The 25560-nt window shown below is 43.8% G+C and overlaps 1 protein-coding gene across 5 annotated transcripts in view; it reads left to right on the top strand.

Annotated features, from left to right (window-relative positions):
• Positions 1-25115, top strand: part of LOC139264555 (contactin-associated protein-like 2) — a 2534539-nt gene extending 2509424 nt beyond the window's left edge. For all 5 annotated transcript variants that reach the window (XM_070881196.1, XM_070881199.1, XM_070881197.1 and 2 more), the window contains 2 exons: positions 18424-18498; positions 23743-25115. In XM_070881196.1, the coding sequence (XP_070737297.1) occupies positions 18424-18498; positions 23743-23942 (275 nt within the window). In that variant the 3' untranslated portion in view covers positions 23943-25115. The remainder of the gene's footprint in view (positions 1-18423; positions 18499-23742) is intronic.
• Positions 25116-25560: the final 445 nt, after the last annotated feature.

Here is a 25560-nt window from a genome sequence, read left to right as displayed (position 1 = left end):
CACTTCAGCACTTCATAGCTATCCCACGGATCATCCTACCTTGTCTTAAAGCAGACCATGGGGGAGAAATTGGCTAACCTCTGAAAACGGGTGTGTGGATTGCACCCCCGTTCATTGCATTGCAGGCAGCACTCAAAATTTGTGCTGCCTGCTGCTTTACATGATGCTGCATGCAGCCACCGGTATCCGTGCTGTTCACTGGCTGCATGCATCAGCGAGGGCCCGATATCACGAGTGGCTAGTGCTACTTAAAGGCTACTTGCACCTCTTAAAGGGGAGGTGCATTGTGGCTGCAAGAATTGGTGGGAGTCTTTTGAAAACTGAATCTGTGCTGTGATACTATGAGCAATTGCTGAACATACGAGAGAGTGAGCATCAAGGTTTTCAGACACTGCACTGGAGGTCTTGGTGGAAGAGGTGGAAAGAAGGAGATGTCCTGTATCCACAGGGGTGGGGGGGGGCGGGGGATGCAGGAGGCTTTCCAGGCAGATGCTCAAGAGGCAGTGGGAACAAGTAGCGGCGGAGGTCAATGCCAAGAGTGTTGCTCCAAGAACATGGAAGCAGTGCAGGAAGAAGTTTTAACAATCTCACATGAATTGTGAAGGTGAGTTCATCTTCAAATGGCATATCCTACCAACTGCACCACTAGCCTCATCCTCTGCCCAATTCACTACATCGTCCATCACCCAACTACTAACAATCTCTATCAATCAGTACTCAACCATTATATGCCTTCCCTCACACACTTTGCACTGCCATAAGTCTCCCACCCATAGTTCGCACACACTGGCAGCTATTCAACCATGACAATCACATCTCTCAAACATATTACAGGACTCTCACTGACATACTTCTTTCTTGCAGGGGAAGGTTGCACATAACAGCGGCAAAGAACTGAGGATTCCTCTCTACCATGGTTAACGTGGCCCTCGACTGCTCCATTTCCCGCACTTCTGCTCTCACCCCTTCTCCTCCCTCCCAGAACCACCATCATTTCCGCTACCTCCAGCGTGATTCCATCACCAAACACATCTTACCCTCCACTCCCCTTTCACCATTCTGAAGGGACCGTTCCCTGCGTGAAACCCTGGTCCACTCGTCAATCACCTCAACACCCCTTCCCCTTCCCACGGCACCTTCCCGTACAAACGCAGGAGGTGCAACATTTGCACTTTTACCTCCTCTCTTCCCACTGTCCAGGGCCTCAAACACTCCTTCCAGGTGAAACAGTGATTTACTTGCAATTTAGTATACTGTATTCGCTGCTCAAAATGCGGTCTCCTCTACGTTGGGGAGATCAAACGCAGATTGGGTAATCACTTTGCGAAATATTTCCGTTGAGTCAGCAAGCGTGACCCTGAGCTTCACTTTATTTCCCCACTCCACTCCCACTCTGACCTCTCTGTCCTCAGCCTCTTACACTGTTCCAACGAAGCTCGACATAAACTTGAGGAAAAACAACAACTTGTACTTATATAATGCTTTTAACGAGAACAGTAGCATAGTGATAACGTCACTAGATTAGTAATCCAGAGACCTGGACAAATGATCCAGAGACAAGAGTTCAAATCCCTCCATGGCAGCTGGGGAATTTAAATACATCTGGAATAAATCCGTTAAATAAATCTGGAATAGAAATCTAGTATCAGTAATGGTGACCATGAAACTACCGAATTGTCATAAAAGCCCATCTGGCTCACGAATGTCCTTTAGGGAAAGAAATCTGCCATCCTTACCCGGTCTGCCCTTTATGTGACTCCAGACCCACAGCAATGTGGTTGACCCTTAACTGCCCTCTGAAATAACCTAACAAGTCACTCAGTTGTACACAATAGCTACGAAAAACAATAAGAAGCTTAAAACCGGACGGACCACCCGGTATCAACCTCGCCATAGGCTATGGACGCAACAACGGCACATCCAGACCAGTCGACCCTGCAAATTTCTTCTCACCAACATCTGGGGACTTGTGTCAAAATTGGGAGAGCTGTCCCCCAGGCTAGTCAAACAACAACTGGACATAGTCATACTCACAGAATCATACCTTTCAGCCAATGTCCCAGACCCCTCCATCACCATCCCTGGGTTTGTCCTGTCCCACCGGCAGGGGTGGGGGCTCAGTAGTATACAATCAGGAAAGAGTGGCCTTGGGAGTCCTCAACATTGACTCCAGACACCATGAAGTCCCATGGCTTCAGGTCAAGCTTGGGCAAGGAAACCCCCTGCTGATTATCACCTATCGCCCTCCCTCAGCTGATGAATCAGTACTCCTCCATGTTGAACATGACTTGGAAGAAGCACTGAGGGTAGCAAGGGAAAAACCTACTTGACCTCGTCCTCACCAATCTACCTGTCGCAGATGCACCTGTCCATGACAGTATTGGTAGCAGCAACCACCGCACAGTCATTGTGGAGACGAAGTCCCGTCTTCAAACTGAGGACACCAGGCATCGTGTTATGTGGCACTACCACCATGCTAAATGGGATAGAGGGATAAATTCAGGACAGATTAGCAGTTCAAAACTGGGCATCTATGAGGTGCTGTGGGCCATCAGCAGCAGCAGAATTGTATTCCACCACAATCTGTAACCTCGTGGCCCGGCATATTCCTCACCCAATCATTACCATCAAGCCAAGGGACCAACCCTGGTTCAATGAAGAGTGTAGAAGAGCATGCCAGGAACAGCACTAGTCATACCTAAAAATGAGATGCCAACCTGGGGAAGCTGCAACACAGGACTACATGCATGCTATAAAGCAAAAGTCGCATGCTATAGACAAGGCTAAGCGATACCACAACCAACGGATCAGATTAAAGCTCTGTAGTCCTGCCACATCCAGTCACGAATGGACCATTAAACAACTAACGGGAGGAGGAGGCTCCATGAATATCTCCATCCTCAATGATGGCGGAGCCCAGCACATGAGTGCAAAAGACAAGGCTGAAGCGTTTACAACCATCTTCAGCCAGAATTGCCGAGTAGGTGATTCATATCGGCATCCTCCTGAGCTCTCCACCATCACAGAAACCAATCTTCAGCCAATTTGATTCACTCCATGTAATTTCAAGCAACGGCTGAGCACACTGGATACAGCAAAGGTTATGGGCCCCAACAACATCCTGGCTGTTGTGCTGAATACTTGTGCTCTAGAACTAGTTGTGCTTCTGGCCAAGCTGTTCCAGTACAGCTATAATACGAGCATCTATCCGACAATGTGGAAAACTGCCCAGGTATGTCCTGTCCACAAAAAGCAGGACAAATCCAATCTGGCCAATTACCGCCCCATCAGTCTACTCTCAATCATCAGCAAAGTAATGGAAGGTGTCATCAACAGTGCTACGAAGCGACACTTACTCATCAATAACCTGTTCACCGATGCTCAGTTTGGGTTCCGCCAGGACCACTCGGCTCCAGACCTCATTACAGCCTTGGCTCAAACATGGACAAAAGAGCTGAATTCCAGAGGTGAGGTGAGAGCGACTGCCCTTGACATCAAGGTAGCATTTGGCTGAGTGTAGCATCAAGGAGCCTGAGTAAAACTGAAGTCAATGGGAATCAGGAGGCCAACGCTCCACTGGCTGGAGTCATAGCTAACACAAAGGAAGATGGTTGTGGTAGTTGGAGGTCAATCATCACAGCCCCAGGACATCATTGCAGGAGTTCCTCAGGGCAATGTCCTAGGCCCAACCATCTTCAGCTGCTTCAACAATGACCTTCCCTCCATCATAAGGTCAGCAGTGGGGATGTTCACTGATGACTGTACAGTATTCAGTGCCATTCACAACTCCTCAGATAATGAAGCAGTCCATGCCCACATGCAGCAAGACCTGGACGACATTCAGGCTTGGGCTGATAAGTGGCAAGTAACAATCGCACCACACAAGTGCCAGGCAATGGCTATCTCCAACAAGCTTTACCACCGCCCCTTGACATTCAATGGCATTACCATTGCCGAATCCCCCACAATCAACATCCTGGGTGTTACCATTGACCAGAAACTTAACTGGACCAGTCACATAAATACTGTGGCTACAAGTGCAAATCAGAGGCTGGGTATTCTGCGGCGAGTGTCTCACCTCCTGCCTTTGCACCATCTACAAGGCACAAGTCAGGAGTGTGATGGAATACTCTCCACTTGCCTGGATGAGTGCAGCTCCAAGAACAGTCAAGGAGCTCAACACCATCCAGGACAAAGCAGCCTGCTTGATTGGCATCACATCCACCAACTTAAACATTCACTCCCTCTTGCACTGATGAACCCGTGGCTGCAGTGTGTACCTTCTACAAGATGCACTGCAGCAAGTCACCAAGGCTTCTTCGGCAGCACCTCCTAAACCCGCGACCACTATCAGAGAGAGGGGGGAGATCAGAGGGAGAGAAAGGGGGAGGTACAGAGGGAAGAGATTGGAGGGGGAGGAAGAAGGTGGATTGAAGGGACAGAGAGGGAGGGATCGGTGGGAGAGAGGGGGAATTGGATGAGGGAGGGAGCATGGTGGGGGGGATAAAGAGTACGGAGAGCATAATGGGGATGGTGGAAAAAAAGTGATCCAGGTCTAAAGGTGGGATGGAGGTTGAGAGCGAGAACGTGATCCAGATATTAAGACTGGACAAAATCTGGAAGTCACGACACTGTCACTATTCACTTGATAACCCAATAAATCTGTTACCAATCCGTGACCCACACACAATGCCCCATCTATGGCAGAGAGGGAGGGGAGTCGGTCAGGAAATGGTGTGGGGGAGAGTAGATCAGGAACTTGGAGGGCCGGGGGGGGGGGACAAAATTTGCATCTATATTCCTAGGTCTGTTTTTCCACATGGACAGCTTTGTGTAGCTTTTTTCAGAGTGAGAAGTTTTGATTCTGTTAAAGTCTTTGGTGAAAGAATATCTAGAAATCCTGTATTTAAAGAAGTACTGTTGCAATAAACTTACTAATTTGCCCATGAATGTTTTGCGGGACTCTGCTAGTACCTATGTAATTAGCTTTAAGTTTAAGACTCTCATTTCCTATTGAAGTATTTGACTCTCAGACTCAATGTGAAATTTTATCATATTGTGATCACTCTTCCCCAGAGGACAAGATTTACTATGAGATTATTAATTAACCCTGTCTCATTACACAATACAAGATCTAAAATAACCTGTATTGTTCTAGGAAACTGTCTCGAATGCATTCTAAGTACTTGCCCTCCAGACTACCTTTGCCAATTTGATTTTCCCAGTCTATATGAAGATTAAAATCATCCATGAATATTGTATTACCTTTGTTACAAGCTCCTATTAATTGTTGATTAATGTTCTATCCAACAATGTAGCTACTGTTTGGGGACCTGTAAACTACTACTCCCACCTGTGTTTTCTAACCCTTGTTATTTCTTATTTCCACCCATACTGATTCTTCTTCCTGATCTTCCGAACCAAGGTCCTTTCTCACTAGAGTTCTTATGTCATCTTTTATTATCTGGACTACCCCCCCCCCCCCCCCCCCCGCCACCACCACCACTCACCTTTTCCATTCTGCCTGTCTTTTCGAAACGCCAAATACCCTGGAATATTTAGTTCCCAACCTTGGCCACCTTGCAACCACGTCTCTTTAATGGCTATTAGATCAAAGAAATGTATATCTATTTCTGCCACTAATTTGTCTATTTTGTTATGAATACTTTGTGCATTCAGATAAAGAGCCTTTGATTTTTCAGAGTGACTGCTGCCAATGACCAGAAGCTGTGCAGAACTGTACTGCGCATTAATCTGGAACCAGAAGCATGATGTTTCTGTTTTTTCTACACAAACCCATTCCCTTCCCAGCATTTAGAGCCTGCTCCCTACCTGGCATTTATTTCAATTAGCCTGCTCCCGTCCCACCATTTTTCCCCCAGAGCCCCTGAGTCGTGAAACGAACAACCAAAAAAACACTTAAGCCGGAATTTTGAGGTGTTCACAGGACGGGATCGGTGGCGGGTCAGTTGTTAAATTTGAAATGATTGACAGTGGGTCGAGACCCCGGTTTCATCCCACCTCTACACTACTTTACCAGGTGTCGGGTTTGTCAATGCTGAACAGATCCGACACGCAGCAGCGGGGCAGGTAATGAGGGTATTTGTTATGAGGGTATTAGAAACAATTTTGAGCTAACCTTACCATTTTTCCAGGTTTTTAATGAGGTTCCCACTGCTCGGGGATCACGTCAGGTAAGAACGTCGGGATTTGTGTCAACATGAATTCATTAATTTACCTGACAGCTGGAAATGTGCTATAAAGCTTCAATCTCTCAGCTATTTACTTTCCAAGATCAGAAGCTCTTGCTTACAGCATTTGGAAGGCACATTGCAGGTGTGCCTTTGGAGCAATCTTTCTATCCAGTGTCACCTCACTGGAACAACCTCTCTCACCATTGACGGATCACTTCTGTCATCTCAATTTCACCTGCTTTTTATTATATTAGCATCAATGCCTTTTATACTATCTCGCCTTGGTCCTCAGAATTCCACCACGATCAGCCCCAACACTAGCAGCACTGCGCAAACCAGCAGCACCAACAACACCACCAACCTTTGCCGCAATCAACTGATACTGCACAGGGCATCAGCACTCAACCACATTGCTGCCAGAGATGGCCTCACCATGGCCAGATTTACTTTGTTTGATGCTGCACATCCTGGCTGCCACATAATGCGCCAGGTTGGCACCACCTGACACACTTACATCATAAAGCATCCCTGCAATTCCAAAGCCATTCCTTTCACACTCATCAGTATTGCGGGGATACTGTTATGTCTCACCATTCACTGCATCTCACTAAGCCACTTCCAAAGGTGCACACATCTGTCCAAGAGCACAAAGTGTTGAAAATAAAGGTTTCAATGTTTGGCAGCACATTAACAGAACTTTACATGCACATTGCCAAAAACACCCAAGTTATCTACCCTTGTGTGTTAGTTGGCATGCTTGCACTAGGATGAGGGTGAGTGTGAGGGGTGGCTAGTGAGATGGGGATGTGATAATGTCGATAGAGATAGAGGGATGGGTGGAGATGCAAGGTAAGTCGGTGTGAGTAAGGATGTGCAGGAGTAGGGTAGGGAAGGCAGAGTGATGGGGATGTGATGAGTGGCACAGCAGGATGAGGTTGAGTGTGGCTTTGCAACACCATTTCGTGATCTACTGAGATAATTGAAAGGTTTACACCACTGAAGCCAGGTCCTCCTGACATCATCCCTGCTTGTGTCCTCCTGTACAATGTGCAACCAGGCTGCATTAGTCTCCTGGGGCGGTCTCTTCTGCCCATTGGAAGCGAAGAGAGCCTTCCTGCAGCTCAATGCTGCAGAACACTTGACAGCATAACTGTCAAAAATAAATTTGCGCATGGTCCCTTTAAGGAAACAGGCTGATGACACGTCATCAAATGACGTCATCAGACCCGCTTCCTCTAATTGGCCGTGAAACATGTTGGCTGGGCTTAACAAGCCCAATGAAGGGAAATTCATTTCTCAGAGCGGGATGGAGCCAGCAGCAGGGTCGGGACCTGCCATCGACATCGTCCACCATGGATCCACCGAGGTTAGCAAAATCTCGGCCGATGAATTCAAATCCCATCATTCCAAGTTGTGAATTCAATTCAATAGATCTTGTAATTTGTGGACTAGGGCTGAGAAAAATACATTTTTTTAAAGCTTATGGATTCTTGTAAAAACCTAACTGGTTTACTAATGTCCTTTCGGGAAGGGAACCTCCATCCCTAGCCAGTCTGGCCTTCAAGTAACTCCAGTCCCAGGGCTCCAAGCCCTCAGGGCAACGTGGGGTGGGTAATAAGTACTGCCATGATAGTGTCACCATCATCCCAAGAGCAAAAAATATAAAATTGACAATTAAGTAAGAATTCAGAATGCAGTTCTAGGGTTACACATGTTCAGTGGATTCCGTGTTGCTTTAATATGCTTGTGTTGCATTAGCATAGCAATGTTTTGTAGACAGACTTACCACTACTTGTAATGGTTCATTTCGTTTCATTTTGCATGCAACTAACCTGTCATTTTAACAAATAGCTCAATCAGATAAATTAGTCTATGAGTTAATTTTCATTATTGCTCAAATTATTTTGATTTGTTCTGTGGGCTTTTTTGGTGTTGATGCACGTAATTGAGCACAAATTAAGTTACCAAATATAATGTGCTTACAATGAATTTAGTAGTTACACAATAACTGCTGAGTTGAAATTTTTTAATGGAATGAATGCTGTGTAAAACTCATGAATTATTTGGGTTTTTCCCTCATGAATCCAGATTATGGGTGCATGATGGCAGCATCAGAGGCATGATAGGAAATAAAACCTTTTTTGTGAGGTGAAATTATTCTTTTCATTTATTTGCTTCCATAATTTATTTCCTGTAAAGGTAGATATGGAAGGTCATTCCATTCCTATAGGAGTAATGGCCTGTTTCCCACTCGCATGCACTATTGGTAAAATTTAAATGTTACTGTATTTCAGGAGAGAGTACGTGATTGCTGCCCTGTGCAGACATCTATGGGAAGCCTGGCTCTCTTAAAAACTATCCCTTCCCTGACCAAGTGGTTAGGTAACAGAGGGGGAATATCAACTGAATACAGATCAAATATAAGAACATAAGAAATAGGAGCAGGAGTAGGCCATTTGGCCCCTTGAATCTGGTCCACCATTCAATAAGATCATGGCTGAACCCTTTACTCCCTTCTCGCTCAAAAATCAGTCTATCTCTGCCTTAAATATATTCAATGACCCAGCTTCCACAGCTCTCTGGGGCAGAGAATTTCATAGATTTACAACCCTCTGAGAGAAGAAATTCCTCCTCAATCTCAGTTTTAAATGAGCGGCCCCTTATTCTGAGAATATGAGCTAATTGAATGGCGGAACAGGCTCGAGGGCTGAATGGTCTACTTCTGTCTTATGTTCCGAACTGCCGACTGCCTCTTTCTTGCCTGAAACACGAGCAGAGTAAAATCTAGTGGAGAACTTGGACACCCATTTGCCTGCCTGATTCAAGTTTCTCGCAGGCCTTTAAGTGACCGCCAAGCACTCCCACCCAAAACAAGCAAGAGGCTGCTTAAATATGCAAATCAGGGCCCCATACCTGTTGCAGCACATCAATCACAATTTTCATGGAAAACTGGGTGGAGCTTTATCCAGTCATTTGGAGACCCTTACTTACTGTCGGAGACCACTCCGAAAAGTTACGTTGTTTTTAAAGAATTCTGTGAAGCCAGGAAGAGCATTTGTGCTTCTCCTAGCCCCACAAAAATCTTGCTGCCAGCCCGTTATGTCTTCCGCTTCCCTCAAAACCCCTTCCCCCCCACCTCCAAAAATTGGGTCTACCTGCTGGCCAGCTCCATCGAAATGCTGGCCATTTTCCTTGGCACAAAACGGGCAAGCTGCAGCAGAATGCCATTTGGTGCCCGTAGCTCGCTGGTAAAATTTAAATGAAGGCTGAGCCTGAAAATGTTTTGCGCATTCCGATTCTGGTGTTGGACGCATGCCGTGGGCGCTTAGATATCGCGCCCATTTGCATCCGAACCGAAAATTTGATAATGCAGTTTTTGATCCCAACGTTAGTATGTGCACAAGAGTTACCCAATCTAATTTCAGATTTCTCACCATCCACCCAATAACACCACAAGAATGCAGCCATGTCCTACCAAACCCTGTGTACTTTTGCACTTCGTATAGAAGTACTTTTTTCCAATTTATTATTGGGAAGACCGAAGCTATTGTTTTCAGTCCCTGCCACGAACTCCATTCCCTAGCCACTGACTCCATCCCTCTCCCTAACATCTGTCTGAGGCTGAACCACACTGTTCTCAACCTTGGTGTCATATTTGAGTCTGAAATGAGATTCCGACCACACATCCGTGACATAACTAAGAGTTTATTTGCACCTCCATAACATCACCAGTCTCTGCCCTTGCCTCAGCTCATCCGCTGCTGAAACCCTCGTCCATGCCTTTGTTAGCTCTAGACTTGACTATTCCAATGCACTCCTGACTCACAATCTACCTTACGTAAACCTGAGGTCATCTAAAACTCGGCTGCCCATGTCCTAAACTCGCACCAAATCCCATTCACCCATCAACTCCGTGCTCGCTGACCTACATTGGCTCCCAGTTAAGCAACGCTTCGATTTCAAAATTCTCATCCTTGTTTTCAAATCCCTCCATGGCCTCACTCTTCCCTATCTCTGTAATTTCCTCCAGTCCCACAACCCCCCCGAGATATCTGCGCTACTCTAATTCTGCTCTCTTGAGCATCCCTGATTATAATCGCTCAACCATTGGTGGCCGTGCTTTCTGTTGCCTAGACTCTCAGCTCTGGGATTCCCTGCCTAAACCTCTCTGCCTCTCTACCTCTCAACTCCTTTAAGACGCTCCTTAAAACCTACCTCTTTGACCAAACTTTTGGTTATCTGCCCTAATTTCACTTTGTGTGGCTCGGTGTCAAATTCTTTGTCTTATAAAGCATCTTGGGATGTTTTACTACATTAAAGGTCCTATATAAATACAAGTTGTTGTTGTACTTGAATTATTTATTAAAAATTGTTGACAGTTCTGAATTACATAGAATAAACAGCCCTTTCGGCCCAATCAGTCCATGCCAGCGTTTATGCTCCACTTGAGCCTCCTCCCATCCTTCCTCATCTAACTCTATCAGCATAGCCCTCTATTCCCTTCTCCCTCGTATGCTTATCTAACCTCCCGTTAATGCATCTATACTATTCACTTCAACCACTCCCTGTGGTAGCGAGTTTCACATTCTCACCACTCTCTGGGTAAAGAAGTTTCTCCTGAATTCCCTATTTGATTTCTTGGTGACTATCTTATATAGATGGCCTCTAGTTTTGTTCTTCCCCACAAGTGGAAAGACATTCTCAATGTTTATTCTATCAAAACATTTCATAATTTGAAAGACCTCTATTAGGTCATCCCTCAGCCTTTTCTTTTGAAGAGAAAAGAGCCCCAGTCTGTTCATCCTATCCTGATAGGTATAACCTCACATTTTTGGTATCGTCCTCATAAATCTTTTTTGCACCCTCTCCAATGCCTCTTCATCTTTTTTATAATATGGCGACCAGAACTGTACACAGTACTCCAAATGTGGTCTAACCAAGGTGCGATACAAGTTTAGCATAACTTCTCTACTTTTCAATTGTATCCTTTTAGAAATAAACCCTACTGCTTGGTTTGCTTTATTTATGGCCTTATTAATCTGCGTTGCTACTTTTAATGATTTGTGTATTGGTACTCTGAGATCCCTCTACTCCTGTGCCCCATTTAGATTCTTATTTTCCAAGTAATATGTGACCACCTTATTTTTCTTACCAAAATGTAGTAGTACCTTACATCTGTATGAAATTGATTTGCCAATTATATGTCCATTTTGAAAGTTTATTAATGTCTTGTAATTTGTTATAGTCCTCCTCAGTAATCACTATTCCCTCCACCACCTCCCTCCCCCCCCCCCACCTCCCCAATTTGGTGTCATCCACAAATTTAGAAATTGTGTTTTTGATTCCAAAGTTTAAATCTTTATATAAATTGTGATCAACAGTGGGCCCACACTGATTCTTGTGGGATCCCACTTTCCACCTTCTGCCGCTCTGAATACCTACCCTTTACCCCTACTCTCTGCTTTCTCTCTTGCAGCCAGCTATACATTCTGCTACTTATCACCTGACTTCGCACTCTCTGACCTTATTCATTTGTCTATTATGTGGCACCTTTTCCAAGGCCTTTTGGCAATCTAGATAAATTACATCGACTGTATTATTTTCGTCTGCTCTCTCTGATACCTTTTCAAAGAATTCAATGAAGTTGATGAAGCAAGACTTTCCCTTTTGAAATCTATGCTGACTATTCATTATCATATTTTTGGTTTCTGGATTTTTGCTATTTTCTCCATATGAGAAAATACCACCGGTATTAAGCTGACTGGTTTATAGTTCCCTTTTCTAGCACCCTTCTTAAATATCGGTATAGAAAGTTAGCTATCTGCCAGTCCTCTGGCACTTCACCTAATGAATTATTAAATATGTGTAATAGTGCCTCTACTATCTTTTCTCTAGATTCTATTATAATGTGTGGATGTAATCCATCCAGACTAGAGGGCTTATCCTCTTTGAGTTTGATTAGTTTATTTAATATTTCTCCTCTTTATTTTAAATCATTTTTAATCTCATCTTCCGATGTCATGTCCACTTTATCTATCTCCCTGGTAAATACTGAAGCAAAATAATTATTTTATATTTCTGCCTGATTGATTTCTGCTTGATTTGATAATTGTGTGATTCAAAATATTTCATGTCACTATAACTATCACAATTTTGCCCATTTGGGAAAATCATAGCTTCTAATAGAATTTAAACCAGTGTCAGTGCCAAGGACTACCAGGTCAAGTATTGCATGGCCACATATAAGGACATAAGAATTAGGAGCAGGAGTAGGCCACTCCGACCTACGAGCCTGCTCATGTATGTAATAAGATCATGGCTGATATTCTACCCCCACTCCACTTTACTGCACTATCCTCATATCCCTTGATTCCCTTACTTTTCAAAAATCTATCAATCTCTGTCTTGCATATACTCAACGACCGAGCATCCACAACCCTCTGTGGTAGAGAATTCCAAAGATTCACCACCCTCTGAGTGAAGAAATTTCTCCTCATCGCAATCCAACATAGATGATCCCTTATTCTGAGACTGTGACCCCCGGTTCGACCTCCCAGCCAGGGGAATCATCCTCCCTGAATCTACCCTGCCAAGCCCTGTAAGAATGTTGTATGTTTCGATGAGATCACCTTTTGTTCTTCTAAACTCTGGAGAATATAGACCTAGTCCACTCAATCTCTCCTCATAGGACAATCCCCCCGTCCCAGGAATTGTCTGGTGAACCTTTGTTGCATTCCCTCTTTGGCAAGTATATCCTTCCTTAGGTAGGAGACCAAAACTGTACACAATACTCCAGGTGTGGTCTCACTAGGGCTCTATATAATTGCAGTAAGATATCTTTACTCTTATGCTCAAATCAAATAAAGGCTAACATATCATTTTCTTTCTTAATTGCTTGCTGCATGTTAACTTTCAGTGATTCATGTACAAGAAGTCCGAGGGCCTCCTTGTAGGACTGCTCCTGGGCACGGCCAAGGATGCCATCAGCCGGTCCAGGCAGCGGGCGGTCGAGGGGGTCGTTCAACCTGACTGCCTGCCTCTCTTCCGCTCTTACATCCGGTCCAGGGTGTCCTTGGAGATGGAGCACGCGGTGTCCACCGGTACGCTCGCGGCCTTCCGCGAGAGGTGGGCACCGGAGGGACTGGAGTGCATCATCACGCCCGGCAACCAAATTTTAATTTGATTTTACGTTTTAAAGTTTAATTTGTTTTAATTGCCGGTGCTTTTAGTGTCCCCCTCCCCTTTTATAGGGGGCACTGGAGGAAAAAAAATTGATTTTAGTGCCCAAAAAAAAACCAAAAATAAAAGAAGAAAAAAAACCACAAAAAAGAAAAGAAAAGAGGGCCTTGTAAATGTCTGGTGTGTCACCCAGGTCGGGTGGCACCGATTAATGTTTATGTTTTACAGGTAAACTCCAAAAGAGTTTCATGTACAAGAACATCCAAGTCCTTCTGAACACCAACATTTCCCAATCTCTCACCATTTAAAAAAAAAATACTGTGATTTTCTATTTTTCCTACTAAAGAGGATATCTTCACAATTCTCCACTTTATATTCCATTTGCCATGTTCTTGCCCACTCGCTTAACCTATTTATGTCCCCTTGCAGCCTCTTTGTATCCTCCTCACAACTTACATTCCCACCTAGCTTTGTATCATCAGCAAACTTGAATATATTGCATTTGGTCCCCTCATCCAAATCATTGATATAGATTGTGAATAACTGAGGCCCAAGCACTGATCCTGAAGTACCCCACTGGTTACAGTCTGCCAACCCAAAAATGAACTGTTTATTCCTACTGTCTGTTTTCTGTCTGTTAACCAAACCTTTATCCATGCTGGTATATTACCCTACTCCTATGAACCCCAATTTTGTTTAATAACCTCTTGTGTGGCACTTTATCGACTGCCTTCTGAAAATCCAAATATACTACATCCACTTTTACCCCCTTATCTATTCTGCTAGATCAGCCATGATCTTATTGAATGGTGGTGCAGGCTTGAAGGGCTGAATGGCCTACTCCTGCACCTATTTTCTATGTTTCTATGTTTACAACCTCACAAAACTCGTCAAACATGATTTCCCTTTCATAAATTGGTGTTGACTCTGCCCAATCCTATTATTATTTTCTAAGTGCCCTGTTACCACATCCTTAATAATAGATTCTAGCATTTTTATTACTCCTGATGTCAAGCTAACTTGTCTGTAGTTCCCCGTTTTCTCTTTCCCTCCATTCTTAAATATCAGGGTTACATATGAGCTTTCAATCTGCGGGAACCTTTCTAAAATCTATGGAATTTTGGAAGATGATAACCAATGCATCCGCCACTTCTATAACCACCTCTTTCAAAACCCTGGGATGTAGGCCATCAGGTCCAGGGGATTTATCGGCTTTCAGTCCCATTAATTTCTCCAGTACTCTTTTTTTTTTTACTAATACTAATTTCTTTCAGTTCCTCATTCTCGCGGTTCTCCACTATTTCCGGGAGGTTTTTTGCGTCGCCTTCCGTGAACACAAGGTATTTGTTTAATTTCTCTGCCATTTCCTTATGTCAGCCTGTATTATTTGCCCAAAAATAATCTGGCGGCGGCTTGAACCAACAAGCTTTTGATTCAGAAACAAAAGTGATATCAAATGAGCCATGCTGATCAGCATATTATTATGCTTTGCAAAAAGAAAAATGTTTGTAAAAATATCCTTATGGTGTTAAATATAATGTACATCCTTTAGGAACTCTAGTTTTTTTAATGATATCTACAGAACAATCCTGCCAGAATTTGTTCACAAATTTAATACTAATGTTAATAAAAACATTGCTTGGCATCAACCCAACTTCCTATTGTTAATGGGCTAGAGCCTCCACTTTTTTCGCATGCTTAACGCCCACTTAACGCCCATTTTACCGCTGAAATGACGTATAACGCCCATATATCGCCCATTTTGGCACAAAATGGAAACTGACGGGCATTTTTAGGAGACTTATCGCTGAGTGTTACTTTTCCCGTGTGCTTAAAGCCGGGCAAAAATATTACCGTCCGTCCACTTTTTAGGGGCAGAATCAGCAGAATGGGCAAAACCAACGCCCATAATATCGCCCAGTGTTACTTTCCGGACAGAATTAATGCCGAGATTCAATATGAACGACCGCCCACTGTTTTTTGTCGTAAAGAGCATATCTACCCAAACTAGTAGCCATGGAGATCGCCCATCAGTTTTACCACCTCGCACACATATCGCCAGAATATCGCTCCCTCAAAAAAACGCCCACAAAAAGTGGAACTAACCGGAATGAACGCCAGAGGTATGGCTGGCATTTGTTAAATCCCACTCTTGTGAGGAGCTGATATCTGAACGATTTGCCTGAAAGAGCGCTGATGTGAGTGACAACGCTGACACACTGCTGTGTGTCTGCAGCTCAGACATCAATGGTGCCCATCACCTTGGTGCCAGTTAAAGTTTACATTGATTGATGTAAAGTTGTATTTAACCCTTTCATGGTAAGGAATCACCAGTGTGTAATGGTTCAGCTATCTGAGACAATGCGCAACAAGGTAATGTTCAATAACAAAAGTTTAATACCATTGGTCTGAAATAATAAGTATCACAACCAATAACACCCAACCCCCACCCACACCCCACTTTTTCCACCATTGACATAAATCACATGTTCAACATGTCCAGCAACACAGAATACAAAGGCAAAGCAGGAGCGTGGTCCCTAGCCCTCATACATTGCAACAAATTGCATACACCGCAGATGGAGATATAACACAGCCATCACCTGCGCACATGCATCTCACTTTCCTTTCCCCCTCTCCTTCTCCCCACCTCTACCCCTTTCTCTTCTCAGTCCATGGTGCCTGGCAGAGGAGCTCCTCAGGCAATGCCTCATTGGGGGGGGGGGATGAAGGCAGATGCAGTGGTAGCATGGATACGGGAGCGTGGGGTGCCGAGGGGGCAACATTCTCTGATGCAGAAGCAGTATCTTGGTCCTTGCTCTCATCTGTCATTCGCAGTGGTAGTGCGGAACCTAGGGGTGGAGTGCCGCGCTTGGGGATCACTGGGAGCCCTGTGGCAGCAGCGTTCCTGGCTATCGCATCCACGACTCCGCTATACGTGGAATGTACTTGGTCATGGTGGCCAGCTGTCGGGATATGTCCCCCAATGCTTCGATGAGCTGGTCACCAATGTCTACAGTCCTCCTGGACAACTGTACCATCTCTCCGCTGTCATGTCGCGCTCGTGGAACAGACCTGCCACGTCCACGAGGCCTCCGCGGGGTCGGCACCATCCTGGGGACAAATGGGGTGCCTTGTGGAGAGGTGCTTGGGGCCGGTACCTCCAGAGTGGAGGCGGGAATGATCGGAAGACCATTAGATGGCCTTGGGGTGGAATGGCTTCTGGACCATAGCGATGCAGGTTCTTCGAAGTCCGCGCTCTCATCCGTCAAGAACAGATCCAGCGGATTGACGGGCGAGAATCGGAGCTCCTCAACACCAGATATAGAAGCATTGTCTGCCGATTCCTGCCCCGCGCCCCCACCTTCTGGCCTCTATGGTCTTGCCTGGGCCGTGCTGCTGGCTGAGCTGCAAAACACAAATGAGGTTATTAGAGGAGATGGGGTGCTAGGGTGACGAGGTGAATCCAGCGCTACACATAGCATATGCATGACAAAAGCACCACCGCTATCAAAATCATCAAGGACATCACATTTCATGACCATCAACACATTTGCATTGCAATGATTTTCATTAGGCCAGCATTATTTCTATGACACTTTTAGAAATCATCGATCATATATGATTGTTCAGATATGAGTGGGTGTGGCATCTATAGACTTTACATGCCGCAATGGTGTAAGCTTTACTCATGTGGCATCACTCCAGGGTCTGCAGATGCATCCGTGGCTGTCCGGGGATGCTTTCCCACGAGTGTGAGCACTCGCTCCTCCATCTCAGTGATGTTGCTGGGGACTGGTGGCCCCCACCCATTCGCCTCTGCACGGACCTCATCGTCGATAGCTTCTTCTGTAAAAGGTGACAGGACGACATGGCAGGAGATCATTGCATGATATCATTGCTAGGTACTGTCACAGAGACTAATGCAACACATAACCGACAGATGTAATCATGATTATTATCATTCTTTACCTAAAGACGTACACCGTGATCACAGGCTTTGAGTAAAACATTCCCGGTAAAAGTGCAAGACCTCACATCTGCTGATAATCACTCATGACTGTTACAAATCAATTTATATAAATACGTAAGTACATGTAAATCAATGTAATACTTACTCTTGCGGATCCCACAAGGTCGTTCCATCGTTTGTGGCATTGGTTGCCCTCACGCACCTCGTTGATCGCCGACGAGACCATCTCTGCTATCTCGACCCATGTCCTCTGGTAGGTCTTTGGGGCGGACTTCCCACGCCCTCCCTGTGACCAATCACCCCAGCATAACTCGACCTCCTGCATGAGGGAGGCATTTGCCGAGTCCGGAAACCTGCTGGCTCTTTTACGGCCTCCAATGTGCTCCTCTCCCACCTCACTCTCCAGCGTCAGTCTCCACAGCATGCTGTGATGCCTCCTCCTCTCTCTTCATTATAGGGCAAATTCAATCAAATATGTGGCTGGTAACAGCTAATTTTTGTTTGCTTACTTGCTGCGAAGCTCTAAAGTTTCCCTCCTTCCTCCCAAAGCAGCCACACCCAGCCATGCCTTCAGTCCCTCTGAGCTCCCTCTCTCGCTGTCTCCTGCGCATGTCATGGTGACCCTTGACCTCCAGAATCGTGGGAATCGAGCGTTGCCATGCCGTCGCTAAGGATGGCCACACTTTACGGCAGAAAGTCAAAAAAATTTAACGCTACCACTCGTTTGATATCACTCACGGTAACGGCCATTTTCAAAAATGTAAACTAGGTGCTTTGAGAATGGGCGAAAAGCCGACGATCTGAAAACCCTTTTTTAATGCCCACGCCGGAAATAACGCCCATTTTTGGGCAATAAGCACAAAAGTGGAGGTTCTAGCTCAATATCTTTACGGAGATGCTGTCGATGTCTGAGAGGGTTATGTAACCTCTTGTTTTTTAAATTCAGAAGCTTCCTGCGTAAGCTCTTCAGCTTCTGGGAGTTACCATCCCTTTTTAACTTGCTCTTACTGAAATCCAATCTAATTAACCAAAGATGAGTTATTAAATTTCTGACATTGAGTTTCTTTTCATTTTCAGCTAGTGCCGAGTTTCCATACAATGAAGAGAGCGCCATCACAGATGGAGTGAATCGAAATTCGGCAATTATTGGTGGTAAGTTTTAGAGTATGAACTCCGAAAATCACACAGTATGAAACAAATTGCTGGAAATAAGGGCTTCCCTTTTATGGGTTAGACTGAACAGCATAAAAATAATCTTCGTGTTAGATAACAATTGCCGAGAAGAACCTACATCATTCATGATCATCTGCGATCTTAGTGTTCTCTTTAGTTGGATCCCAACTTTGTTATCAGAATTTCATGGAGGTGAGTAAGTTTCAAGAATTGGTATGCATAAATATGACATTCAATTGGGAAAGAGGACAGGATCTTCCTTACCACTTTATAACTATTTATAATGTACAGTGAAATCATTGAAATGATTTAATGGTTTTCACATTGAATCATAAATATCAGCATAATACAAGATTTTCCTATTCATTAGCATTAGAAGCTCAAACAGTACTAGGAATTCTTAAAATCGAGGCATTGCTCGGCAGGGAACCAATGTAGGTCACCGATCAATGAGGTGATGGGTGAATGGGATTTATTACGAGTTGGGATACGGACAGCAGAGTTTTGGATATCTCGGGGCCGAGATTTTCCTCCGCCTGAAACGTGTCACAACTTTCACTCCTGTAGTGTTTTTTCCACTGCTTTGGATGAAGTCGCCTCTTTTGGTAAATTCAGCTCTTTGTCATTTTTTTTTTAAAGTGGACCAGAAGTCGGTCATAATGGGGGTGGAGGTGGGGCGGTAAATACTCTAGAGGGGCGGAAGTGGAGGCGGGGCCGAGTCTCCGCCGCTGTCAGTCAGCAGTGGAGTGGAGATGACATCATGACGCGTGTGCGTCACCACGCTCTCCCCTTCACTTAAAGGGGAGAGCCTTCGGCATTTTGAAACCTTGGTCTACTGGGCCACCAGGGAGCGTTTTGGCCAGGCCAGCGGTCTGGTACCCACAGCAGCAGTGCACCCTCCCCTTGAAGGGCTGCCATGCTGCCATGGCCCACAGATTGAAAGCAAGGTGCACCAACAGAAAAAGCTGCCGGGGACACCGCACGGTGGATTAAAGATTTTTGGAGCTAAATTTTGCGGGAGATACAATGGAGATGCGGGAGATCGGCGGTGCACCCTTTGATAACGCACTTAAGACGGTCGACAGCTGTGGGGCGTCAGTGGGGGCCGCCAGAAAAATCCCCGAGGTGAATTTCGCTGGCCGCCGCTTTCTGGTGGTAAGAGGTCTTTTTGGGGAGCTGAATTTCGGCCCCCTCAAGTCTACAGAGGGTACAAGGTGGGAGGCCAGCAAGGAGAACACTGGAATATATGAGTTTAGAAGACACCAAGGCATGGATGAGGCATTCAGCAGTAGTTGAGCGAAGGTAGGGGCGGAGATGGGCAGTGTTACAGAGATGGCAGTGGATGATCTTAGTGATGGGTAGGCTATGGGGTCAGAATTTCAACTCAGTATCAAATATGACGCTGAGTCTGTGAACAGTTTGGTTCAGCCTCAGACAGTGGCCATGGAGAGAGCTGGAATTGGTGGCCGGGACTGAAGACAATGGCTTTGATCATCCCAATATTTAGTTGGAGGAAATTTCTGCTCATCCAATACTGGATGTCGGATAAGCAACATGACATCAGAGGCCATGGGTGGGTCGAGAGAGCTAGTGGTGAGGTAGAGCTGGGTGTCGTCAGCGTACGTGTGAAACCTGGCATTGTGTTTTCGGATGATGTTGCTGAAGGGCAGCATGTAGATGAGAAATAAGAGGGGGCCAAGGATAGATCTTTGGGGGACTCCAGAGGGGGTGGTGCAGGAGCATGAAAAGAAGCCATTGCAGAAGATTTTCTGGCTACGACTGGACAGATAGGAATGGAACCAGGCATTGGCCAGCAGAGCCAGTACTTTCATCTACTTTCCCACTGAAGAACAGGAGCCAGACATAGCTGCCATTCAGATTATATAAAGGGGTCATTCATGGAATCATGTTTCTGCTCTTCCTCACCAGTGCAGTCTTTGATATCACCTCAAGGTAAGTGCATCTTCCAGGATGAATGTAGCTTCTGCATTCCTTTTCCAATTCCCTCCATTCTTTAATTTTGCCAGCATGTCCAGGTGGCGAACCCAGGTGAGTCAAGGGGTTGTGATTTCCAAGCCCCCTTCCAATTTGGATCCGTACCCTTGTGTAATGTGCCATCTTGTCATGCAAGCAGTCCTCACATGTTTTTAGTGACAGACATCTAAGTGATCGAAACAGAAAATGCTGAAAATACACAACAGGCTATTTTTCCAACTGAATAGATAAAGGACAAGTTGTGATGTTTCAGGACTGAAGACTAAATGATAATCAGACATTTTAGTAAAAGATGTAGACGTTTAAAGATAAATGGCTGCATAGGGGGCAGTTAAAAATGTAGCCTTTCATAAGGTTGTAACTAATTCTGTTCCCTATTTGAGTTTTTACAAAGGCTACGTGGGGCACAAGTGGCTGGCAAGATAAACACAGACAGGAAACTGAGTCTGTGGGCAAATGATGGAGTGGCACAACACCTGTTGTTTGATAGCTAATGAAATGGGTGTGAGGAAAATTCCCCTTTTTGGCACCCTGGGGCACCCTTCCCAGAGGGCAGCCTGCCTGACAGCTGATGGTAGAAAAATGTTGAGGAGGAAATGGTCTTGACTGTCACTGGCAGTACCCTGTACGTTGCTGGTTGATGCAGGACAATTTGCAGCACACAGCACAGATCTGCAACTGGCTGTGTGCTGACCTGGAGCCTGTGGAGGCAATTTCTAATGGTCATTGTCAGCTAGGTGCGCCAGGGCTGAGAGATATGGTTGGTGCCATGAGGGCAGGTGCAGGCTTTTTCTCATCTTGCACCACTTCACCCATAAAGTATTGTATTTGGAGTGCAACTAAACCAAATATTTAACATTATCTTCACTTGACTGCCGATACAGTGCTCTGCAGTTTGTGCTTGGTTGTCTTGTGACTCCCAGAGATTCAAAACGTTGGTATTGGAGGAACTCCTTTTCCTTCTATTTTCATCAATTTCTGAAATTCTGTACAGTACAGAATTTACATACAGTATGCTTTCCAATAACTTTGCGGTTTCCTTTGAGGACTATAGCTTAGTGGATTTTCTGCTATGAAACATTTATTTAGGGGGAGGGAATAATGGAGTTTAAAATAGGGGCTAATAAATCATTTGCAATTAAGTTTCAAACTTGAGTAGGAATCTGAAATGTAAAATCTTGTAAATCAAAATCATTTATGTTATTATGTACTTCAAACAGATTGAAGGTAATTCCCACAATGACCAGGTTAACATGTATGTGTTACACAATGCTGTTCAGACAACATGTTATCATGTAACAATCACAGACCAGGACATTTAATAGACACAGTAAAGCTTTAAAAGCCAATTTACAACACAGAAAACTACCTCTAAAACCCTGTAAAATATTTTTATTACAAAGTTGTAACATTTCTAGTGTGCCTGTAATCTATTTGACTATTGCCTATGTTAATCACACCATTTTATTGTTAAAATGTTTTTCATTTACTAATAAAGATTGAGTACAATGTTATTGAAATTTGAATTAGAAAATAAAATCATATTCCTGCTTCACTTCATTTATCAGTGGAACAGGAGCCTGATATCACTGCACTGCACCAGTAAACACAATTGTTACAAGCTCATATGCAAATTTTTCTGCCAGTTAAATCACTTCAGCATTGAAAGAGCACCACCACCAGCCTGAAGCAGAAAGTGCAGCAAGGACAATAAATCCTTGGATGCTCAACTTTCTGCTGATAATTTAGCAGAAAAAACTGGTTGCTTTAAGAAAAATTGTGCAAAAAGCAGTTTTTGAAAAGTATCCATTTCAATTCCAAAAAATAGTTTTTAAGCTTTGTTTTTTATTCGTCATTTTTTGGTTTCACTCTGCACTATCCGAGCACTTGAGCAATTTGCTTTCAGAACTCTGCAATTGCGAAAAATTAGCTGAGAGCAGCAGCAGAATCACTCATTCTTTATTTTTCCTTCTTTCCTAAAGTAAAGCACCTTAATGGTCTGGCTGAGATTGATAATTTGACAGAGAGAGAATTGTAGATCTGCACCTGTATTTTACCACACTGTGGTATTGGGTATTAGTATGCAAATATGTTTTATTGCCAAGCTGCCGCAGCATGTGTAGAGTATTCTTTTTTTGTATATTAGACACATTTTTAATCAATTAGTGAATGCAAAAAAAAACCTTTTTTTTAAAAAAAAGGGATTTCACTGAAAAAAATAATAATTGCAGTGAATGACTTCCCCTTGATACGTCACTGTCTAAGTTAACAGGTCCAGTCACAAATAGCTATTGATCTGGATTGTAAATGTGCTTCGTGTGTATATTTACTTAACAAACATCTACCATCATTCAGTGGAAAATTTTGCAGATTTTCTCTTGCACCGAAGTTTGGAATTCTGTCATTAATTTATCAGACACAGCAAATCTTCGTGCAGCCTCTAGGTTTTTGTCCAACAGTTGTAAGCAGTACTTTGACTTCATCAGAGTTATTGCTTGGAATGTTGACTCACACGAGACGCAGCCGACCCACCTCTGCACTCCAGCCAGAATATGGATGCCACTTGCCCTTCACCATGATGTGCCCTGTTGGAGCTGCTTGCTATTGGTTGGGCTTGCTTTCTTCTGCTGGCCTGCAGCAGTTATTCAGATTGGTCAAGCTTACCATGATGACTGGTCCCTCTCCATACAACATCTCCATCGTGTTGAAGTCCTGTGTTTTCACCCATGTTACACACTATTTTAGGAGATGAGCAGTAACCAAGGAAGTAAAGCACACATAACGATGCAAAAAAACTTGCAGCTCTGCTTTTCGTCTTACCATTTTACCAACAAATGCACATAAAGGTTGTATATGCTGTGTGATGAGCATTGAGATCACTTATTTTTTATTTACTAATCAAAAATGCAATTAGCTGCTGCTGAATTTCTAGTTAGCCACATGTGGCTAGTGATTTAAAGCAACCCCTCACCCCATCGTGACTCAGTGAGCAACCTGATGCCACTTGCTGTCTGGAAGCACACATAAAAAAATGGCCACTTGGACAAGGTACTGGAAGACAACCAATGCCTATGGAGCTATCCCTCTTTAAGGAGTCGATCTGTTCAGGAAATAATGGGGAAAGAGTAATTTTACCATTAAAAACAATTTCTTAGGGCTAGTCACTCTGTTGCCTTGATCTCACTGTTTAATCTCTTGACTAATTACGTTCTTTTTTCTCTCTGTTAGGTGTTATTGCCGTCGTAATCTTCACCATCCTTTGCACATTAGTCTTCTTGATCCGTTACATGTTCCGCCACAAAGGAACCTACCACACCAATGAGGCTAAGGGGGCTGAGTCTGCTGAGAATGCCGATGCAGCTATAATGAACAATGATCCCAACTTCACAGAAACCATTGATGAGAGTAAAAAGGAATGGTTCATCTAAGATAATTGTGGGAAGGTTTTCCTCTGATGTATTTTTGCCGATTCAGGAAAGATCAGCACAAATGAACCAAAATGGAAAACACACACACAAAGAAAATGAATGAATAAGATTCAAAAGAAACCTAAATATATGATACTATGGATTACCACCAGTTTTGACAAGAATTTTCCCAAGTATGTGAATACTAATCGGAATGCATTTACACTTCAGAACAAAAAGCTGATAGTATAGATGATTACATTTATGCCAAATACCCATTGTAAATACGTTTTATGTAGATCATACAAGTATAGAGTATATGTTTTTGTTGCTGAAGAAGCTTATGAAGTTACTGTATTTTACAATGAAAACAGGTAAATCATCATTGCCAGAGTTTGTGCAAAGAATGATTTGGCATGCTGTGGTTAACAACTTGATTTTTTTTTTTATTTACCATTTAAGCTGGTTGCATATTTCTTATTTTTTCAATTATTGTTTTGTTGTAAAATAAAATAAGCTTGTTTTTGTAGAGCTACTTGACAGACAAGATAAAAAATAAAACGGTCACACAGATGTGTGTTTGGTCCTACACTCTTGTGTGTATGTGGAAAAAGAAATTACGATCAGAGAGCATGATGGGAGCTACCAGAGTTCTCTCTTCACCCACGGTGCCCAGAGTAACCGAAAAAATACTGAAGTGTACACAGCAAATACTTTAAATCTTTCATTTGTATTGCTTACGAGTTCTGTTCCTAACCTTTTTTCACTGTATATATTTTTTATTCTTATATTTTATAAATGTTCATTATCTTGTCCATTTCTAGCCTTTTATGGTAAAACTTTGTGTGGTGCCAGTAAACATTGTTTCTGCTATTAAGAAGTTGCTGCATTGACCGGGAGACAGTCACTGCTACAAACTAGTCCAATGAGGTAGAGCAGGATTGTTATTTTTTGCATGCTTAGGGACTCCAGGATATTTACATTGTGAAATCTCACAAGTACCTGTATTTGCCTTTGGACTGATGGGGATGTAATCCATTGTATTCCTAGTTAAAAACCACACTCTTAAACATTGTGTTTTCTGTTCAGGAATTTAGGATAGTTTATAAATTTTTAAATTTCCAAACTGTGTCATGCCTTATTTTAAGTATGTACTGTAGTTTGGTTAAAAAATAAGGGAGAAAAGTACATTAAAAGAGCCTTGCTGTAAATGTGTGTGTCCTTGTTGCTTTTTGATGACAAAGATTTCATCGTTTGCACCTATCACTGATAAGATACTCGGTATAGATTGCAAGTTAATTTGACATTACACTCTGACTTAGTTTGGGGATCCATCCTGGCACCATTAGGGACATGGGATTCTGTGTGCTGTACAGTGCAGTGACCTTAAAACACTACCCGAACCACTTTGTAAAAGTCCTGATCGTGTGTCCATTCAGTGACCAAGACAAAATAGTGTTATAGAGGCTGCGGCCACTCTTGCATTGCCTGAAGGGGCTGCTTCCCAATTTTTGGCTCACTTCTCCACAGCAGTCAGCTGAGTGAGCAATTCAGAGGATTTCCCTGGTGGGTCTGCTTCTGAGCCAGGAAAAATCTATCATGCACAGGTTCAAGATGTGAAAGATTACAGGTAGGGTAG

Source organism: Pristiophorus japonicus, chromosome 5 (assembly GCF_044704955.1).
Source record: "Pristiophorus japonicus isolate sPriJap1 chromosome 5, sPriJap1.hap1, whole genome shotgun sequence".
Classification (NCBI taxonomy): Eukaryota; Metazoa; Chordata; class Chondrichthyes; family Pristiophoridae; genus Pristiophorus; species Pristiophorus japonicus.
This window is presented reverse-complemented; position numbering and strand designations above follow the sequence as displayed.